This window comes from Phodopus roborovskii, unplaced genomic scaffold, assembly GCF_943737965.1.
Source record: "Phodopus roborovskii unplaced genomic scaffold, PHOROB, whole genome shotgun sequence".
In the NCBI taxonomy this organism is placed as follows: Eukaryota; Metazoa; Chordata; class Mammalia; order Rodentia; family Cricetidae; genus Phodopus; species Phodopus roborovskii.
The window spans coordinates 17,982,990-17,990,078 of record NW_026125052.1 but is presented as its reverse complement, the minus strand read 5'-3'; the positions used below and the strand labels follow the sequence as shown (position 1 = coordinate 17,990,078).

General features: G+C 52.1%; 1 protein-coding gene across 1 annotated transcript; it reads right to left on the bottom strand.

Annotated features, from left to right (window-relative positions):
- Window positions 1–5,273: 5,273 nt before the first annotated feature.
- Window positions 5,274–5,801, bottom strand: LOC127221454 (peptide YY). The gene is made up of 3 exons (XM_051183408.1): window positions 5,614–5,801; window positions 5,422–5,505; window positions 5,274–5,318 (listed from the first exon to the last, which is right to left on the bottom strand). Exons 1-3 carry the CDS (start codon window positions 5,799–5,801, stop codon window positions 5,294–5,296), a joined length of 297 nt encoding a protein of 98 aa, XP_051039365.1. The 3' UTR covers window positions 5,274–5,293.
- Between the last annotated feature and the right edge of the window lie 1,288 nt (window positions 5,802–7,089).

Genomic DNA, 7,089 nt, shown 5'->3' with positions numbered 1-7,089 from the left:
CTCACTGCCAGCCTTTAACCCCATTTTGCTGTCTCCCTGGTACCTGCAGCACAGGCACTGTGGCCAGAAAGAATGTTCTCACGTCGGAGTAGCAGGAAGGGTCTCCTGTGCAGTCTGTATCCAGTGTTAGGCACCAGAACAGGTTTGGTTCATAAATGACAGCATCCTGACTTGATAACCCAAAGGTTCTGGTTGCTGGCCTCAGGACAGCCTCCTCAGGGACAACCCTTGTCACCAAAAGGATTTCCTCAAAGCACAGCCTGAGGCTGCAGCTACAGGCTCCTCCCCAGCATGAAGGATGGAAGTCGGGCCTTCTTTTTCAGTGTACAGCTAGAACCAAGGAACGGACAGAGGAGTCTCTGGTCCTCAAGTCACATGAAAAGGAGTGGAGAAACCCATTTGGTGAGTGTATAGGATGCCAATCAAGGTCTGGTGGGCAGGCAGGACTCCAGGGAAGGGGCAATTTCTGGTAGCTATTTCCTTTCCCACCCCAGGGCTCTGTCCCAGGGGAGTGCTAAAATCCAGCATCACTTATAAGCTTCAAGTTGTCTAAAAAGTCCCACACTGTCATCCCACCAAACCCCTACCAGGCCCTACTTGGCAGACTTAAAAAAAAAAAAAAAAATCAAACTACTCTCTGCCCAGATACCTGGAGTATCCGGGCCCAGACTGCACAGCTCAGGGTTGGGAGGTTCAGGGTTTGAAACAAGGTCTAACAACAAACTTGAGCTTCTGTGACTGGAACGATCTGAGTATTGCTTCCTGACTAAGGGATGGATGGGAGGCTCACAGAAGTGGAAACTCCTGTCCAAGACTCAGTCCCATGACTCACACCTTCAATTCTTCCCCTGAGAGATACTCCTGGTACAAGCCACTGTCATCTTCATGTTCAGTGTCTGCCCCCTCCCCCCTCCCCCCTCCACCCCTCTACCCTGCTCAGGCCTACAGACGGCCACTGGCTCTGTTTATGTGGATGACTGAGAAGGGACAAGCGCCTCTCTTTTTCCTGAGGTTCTGCTCTCAGATCAGAACAGCAAGAGGCATCAGTGTGGGTTCTGGAAATGCAGGAAATGATGAGAGGGGAGAAGGTGACAGCCAGGAAATGTGACGTGGTGAAGTCAGAGGTCAGAGAGGCCCAGTCCCTCCCGGTCCCTCCCCCTGTGTTGTCCTGGGAGCATAACCCCATTAGATCCTCTGTAACAGACAAGGAGAATCAAGGAGCCTGTTGCTCTGAGCTCCCGTGTATTGTAACAAGAAGAGATCGAACGGCTCAACAGACAGCTGGCATTCCACAAAGTAAGCGGAGTTCGTTTCTTAACAAGCCTGACACTTCTCTGGACTTAGTTTTCCCACTGTGCAAAACCAGTGGCAAGTGTCTGATTCAAGTCCGCGCGCTGGCTGGGAGCGGCTACAGATACCACCAGGGGGCGCCTGTCTCCAGCGCAGGTTTTAAGGGTCTGAGTTTCCCTGGGCTCTGAGCCTCATAGGGTCTGGTTCTGGCCTCTACTCAAGATGAAGGACCCTCACCTAATAGACTGAATCCTGGTGCTGGTTCTGGTGTGGGGACTATTTACAGTTTGTCACGCAGGTCATCCAGCTTTGCCTAGTCCTAAAAAGTCAGAGCTGCTCCTCAAATGTCAACCAACGCCGTGGCTTTAGATTTTTAAAACAACAGATTCCAAGATCCTTGCAGGCAGTGATAATCCAGGAGGAGGAGGTAATGCCCATGCCTTCTAAATAGTATGACCACATCTAGAACAGGCAGATAGCTTCTGCTGGCCTTCACGGGTCCCTGAAGTGCTTGCTGGGGTGTCGGAGAAGGCACATGTCCTTACCAGCAGACAGACTGACCAAGGTGCTAGTGGCTCCTTACTAGCCACATGCTCTCTGGACCAGGAAGATGGCTGGTAGGCAATGTGATACTGAGATTAGGAGAGGGACAGCCCAGAAACACGGGGTGAATGAAGTAGATGAAGGGACCACGTACACTCTCCAGTTCAGCAGTCTGACCTATCCTGTCCTCCATCACACCCTTTCCTGACTCTCAGTGGCCAGGGCAAGCAGGAGTCATTTACAGTACACATGATTTTGTTTCATTTTGTTTTGTAGTGTGTGTGTGTGTGTGTGTGTGTGTGTGTGTGTGTGTTGGGGGAGTATGAGTATGTGTAGGGGTGTGTAGGGGTGTGTGGGTGTATATATAGGTGTGTGAGGGTTTATATATATGAGTGTGTGTGTGTGTGTGTGTGTGTGTGTGTGTGTGCACAAGTCAAACACCATCCACCTTGTTTGTTGAGCCAGGGTCCCTCATTGTGGCCTGGAACTCACAATTCGACTGAACTGACCGGCCAGTGGGCTGCAGGGTTCCACCCATCTCCACCGCTCCTCTGCTGGGATCACACTCCCGTGCTACTCTATGACTGCCCTTCTCCAAGAGTGCTGTGATCTGGAGCCCTTACACCATGTGGTGAGTCCTTTACCAACTAACTTATCTCCTCAGCCTCCCCCCCGCAGTTTTGAGGGGCATCTCACTATGGTCTTGAAAACTGATCTTCCTGCCTCAACCTCCCAAATGTGTCACTATGTCCAACTTACACATAAACTCTTGGAGGCATCAGGAGGAGATAAGGCAGAGCAGTTCTACAAAGAGTTCAAAGGTGAAGAAGGAGGCCCAGGCAGCCTTTGGGTTACTTTTTTCTCAAGATGAGGTCACTGAGTTTGAGAAGAATCAAGTTACGGTATAGCTATCCCTCACCTAGGACTATATTCCAGATCCTTCCTCAAAAGGTACCTTGACATGGTGTCACTTGGGCTGATTAGAATGTTCAGCAGGATTTGAGTTCCATCCCCAAACCCACAGCAGAAGGAAGAAACAACTCCTGAAAGTCATCCTTTGACCTGCACATGAGTACTATGATATACACAGACAGACAGACAGACAGACAGACACCAAAATCAATATGGTAGAACTATGATGTGTGTGAAGCATATAGCTGAAGACATAACACATAGATGTACTGTTTGGGCTGGGCATAGTGGAGCACGTCTTTATTCCCAGCACTCAGAAGGCAGAGGCAGGTGGATCGCTGATGGTTCAAGGCCAGCCTGGTCTACAGAGTGAGTTCCAGGACATCCAGGACTACATAGAGAGACCTTGTCTCAAAACAAAACTGATGTGTGAGGCTTGTTGCCTAACCACACAGGCTGGATGATCTGAGTTTGATCTCCCAGAACCCACGTAAAGGTTGAATAAGAGGACCAACTAGCCAAAGTTGTCCTCTTAACTGCACAAATTGTGACACACACATATCACACACAATAAAAAAATCAATACAATCTTTAAGGAGAAGAGCTTTTTGCAAAGATAACTATTGTTACCATCTTTGTTACTATTAGTATATCTAAGTTTCCTCCTGGCTCCTACATTGATTAAGTTGATCAGTCCCAGATTTACACACCTGCTCAAAGCTTCTCCGAGTGAACCAGAAGTCAAGCCACCTCACTAACAGTCACCCGGACCTGCCACCTTTACACAAACTGTCTGTGGCCATGTGAATGATTCATGCCAGGTCTCTCCTCTGTTTGCTTCAAACTAGCTGCAGCTTCTCCAGACACAACAGTAGATAGGAACCACAGATGTCAGCATCCAGACACTCAGCTAGTCATTGCAAGCCTGGAGCAGTGGAGGGACATAGGGAACACATTGGGTGGGGAAGGAGAGGGGGGCTCGGGTAACAGTGATACTGGAGGGAGAGATGCAGAGAGACTAATTCCATCAAGAGGGACCAGGAATGGCTCTAGGAGGTAACCGTGATGCAGGAGGGACTTTCTAGGCAGGAGAGGAAGAAGAGATGCTGCAAGCAAGGCCTATGGAGACCAGAACCCCTGCAGTCTATGATTAGTTGGGCCCTAGGTTGTCTCTTCCTCCTCTCCCTTCAGGCCTGTGAAGCTGATGGGCAGCCCCAGAGATGGATGTGGGACCCCCATCGTCCCCTATGCAGGAAATGTTATAGCAGAGGCCACTCTCCTTCTAGGATCACCAGGCTATAATGAGTCTTGCATGCCCCCCACCCACCCACCCACCTCCCCACATACAGTGATACCATCCAGCCTTCCTGACTGACACCCTTTCTTTGGATCTGTAGCCTTGGCTTTATCATGATCACCTCCTTCTCATCCCCTGGCCACCTCCCCAGGAAGATCCGGCTAAACAGAGGATAGGGCATATATGCCCTTCCACCAGCCACCACTCCCCTTCCGCCCCACCCCCCCCCCAAGACCTAGGAAAACAGAACACAAGAGAAATGGACACATTTTATAGTAAACAGAGAAGTAGCCAGAGACTGGGAGAGAGAGAAGAGAAGGAGAGAGAGAGGGAGAGAGAGAGAGCTGGGTGTCCAGAGAAGGCAAAAAGGCTTAATTAATGGGCCAATTAATGGACTTCTTGCAATAAGAGACATCCAGGGGCTCAGGTTAGACTACAGTTTAAACACTCACACGCTTTAAACCTCAGTGTTTAATGGGGAAAGAGAGAACGGTGGATATTCCCAGGGCCTTTTCACCAGAAAAGCACAGTCAGTGATAGACATCGAGCCTGCATTCAGCAATACGGGGAATTCCAACTGTTGCAGGGAGAATGGAGGCCCCCTGTTCAGCGAATGAGGAAGTGATTTATCTACCTCCTCGCTCGGTACACCCCATATCACCTCTCGAAAGTTCTCTTCCTCCAGGGCCCCATCCTAGAACCTAACCTCCTTGTCCTCCATGGCCCCGGAACTAACTAACACAAGGCTGCTCAGGGGAAACTCCCCTGAGAGTGATGCCTAGCCTTCTCCCTGCCGCTCTCCTGGACCGCCCTCAAACGCGGCTGCATACTGATCTTTCCTGGCCCCTGCTCAGAATCCGCTCCACCCACTCTTCTAGGCTCCCTTCCCCCAGAGTGCCTTCCCAGGTCCTTTGGGAGCCGGTGGCTGGGAGGAGACGTCTGTGCTGAACTCTTCCCACCACGCCCCCTCCTTGTCCTCCGCACCCTCTTTCCTAGCCACCAGCGTTTCCTGCGGTTCAAGCCACCACCTTAAACACCCCGACGCCACCTCCACAAAAGCTAAAGGGAAGGAAATACAAGCACACGCGTATTTTGTGTGAAATTTGCTTTTTATTTGGGGGCAGGGAAATGAACACACACTGCCCTCAAGCCTGGGCACCTGGGACACCAAGATATGGAGTCCCCTCTTCGAACCAAATATGCAAATAAAGTCGGTATAGTTGGCACGTCTCGAAAGAGGACTTGGGGTCTTCACCATTGGTAGACACCTTCTGGCCTGCAGGAGGGAAAGGGAATGAATTGAATGGAGGTGTAAGTGATGGGACCAGGCCACTCTCCAGGGGACTCGGGTCGTGTCGGGGAGGACAGGTGTTTCTTACCGAGACCTGATGGGGAGGTTTTCGCTGTCGTCAGTGAAGAGCAGTTTGGAGAACAGCGCGTCTGGGACGTCTCTTTTCCCATACCTGGGGGCGGGACCACAAAGGGGCGTGATCAGGCCTCCAGGTGGAGCTGGGAGGAGGGTGCAACCCGGGAGGTTGGAGTCCTCCCTCCCCGCCCTCTCCAGCGCTCACCGCTGTCGGGTGACCAGGTTGAGGTAGTGGCGCAAGGAGGCGTAGTAGCGGCTCAGCTCCTCCGGGGAGGCGTCTTCGCCCGGAGCTTCGGGTTTGGTGGGGTAGGCGTCCACCAGCGCTCCCAAGCAGGCGACCAGGACTAGCAACACTGCGACCATGACGGACCAAGACCTAAGCACAGCCACCATCTAGGAAGGGAGCATTAGAGAGTGACCTCAGGCGGCCGCTGCCATCGGGCCCATGTCTCAGACCTGTTTGTCTCGGTCATCAGGCTCGCCTCATCTTCTCCCGTCCTGCACTATCTCTAGCCTCCGTTTCCTCATCTATCAGACGGCCAAAGCCCTGCCTGCCTTTCACTCCCGCTAGTACTCAAAGAGGTAGATAAGGGAAGAAAGCAATGCTTCCTCCTCACCTCTGCCCATGGCTCCCCAGCTTCTCCATGTCTCCCCAGCTAAACCCTGTCCATCCAGCTCCCAACTACTCGGCTCCAGTTTCCACTGACCCGACCTCGGTTTCCCTACAAAATAGCACGACATCAGACCATTCCTGGATGGACCCTGCTCACTCACAGCGACAGCTCCTGAAGCAAGATGGGCAGGAGCTGGAATGCAGACGAGGCTAAAGGGCTGGACAGCTACTCAACGCTGGCCTCTGGCCTCTGCTCAGAGCTTCCCTGCGGGGCTTATATCCCACTTGGAAAGGGAGGGGGGAATCCAGGGGAGGGGATCCACCAGGGGAGGGCTTGTCTCCTCCCTCCCTCCACCCCTGCCAATCGCTGACTTCACACCCAGCCGGGACGTGCTGTCTCTACCTCGCAGGAGCTGAGGTGGCAGCCCCGGTCCTCGGGCTTGGGGGTCCTTCTGGAGGGGTGCCTTGCCTGAATCTGTCGCTCACCCCACAGCTGCGACAAAAAAAAAAAAAAAAAAAAAAAAAAAAAAAAAAAAGTGAATCTAGAGTTTGGGCAAAATCAGGAATGAGAGTTCATCTTCCTTAGCCTTTTCATAAAAGGCTCGGCCTGTGGGACCCGTGACAGTTTCCGAGAAGCAACCCTGTGTCCTTCTGTTTGACAACATCCCAACTGGCTGGACATGGAGGGGAGGTGTTTTTCTGCTGAAGGCAGGGGTGGGAGCATGTGACCTTGCCTCCTAACCTGATTGTGATGCCCTGAGAATGAGGTCTCACTAGACAGACATCCCATTGTGTCCTTTCTCCACTGAGAGACAGGGGAGGCAAAAAACTAGTTCCCTTTGCAGAAGCAGCTACGTCAGCTACGTGTATGTTCCAGCCTGGGACAGGCCAGCTATGCACATGTGACATAGAGTGCACTCTCAAGACAGACTCCAATCCCCAACCAAGAGACCTTCAGGACACAAGTGTCTTCTGTGGCTGAGTGACACCAAGGTGACCAGGTGCATGCCACTGTTTATGCCCCTTACAGCCATTACTGTACCCTGGGGCTAACGAGGGAAGGCGGTG

Bases quoted from the DNA above. Each gene is read 5' to 3' on its own strand.
- LOC127221454 (XM_051183408.1), bottom strand. From the start codon at position 5,801: ATGGTGGCTGTGCTTAGGTCTTGGTCCGTCATGGTCGCAGTGTTGCTA. The intron at 5,506-5,613 runs GTGAGCGCTGGA...TCCCGCCCCCAG, and splicing joins AACCTGGTCACCCGACAGCG to GTATGGGAAAAGAGACGTCC. The intron at 5,319-5,421 runs GTAAGAAACACC...TCCCTCCTGCAG, and splicing joins AACCTCCCCATCAGGTCTCG to GCCAGAAGGTGTCTACCAAT.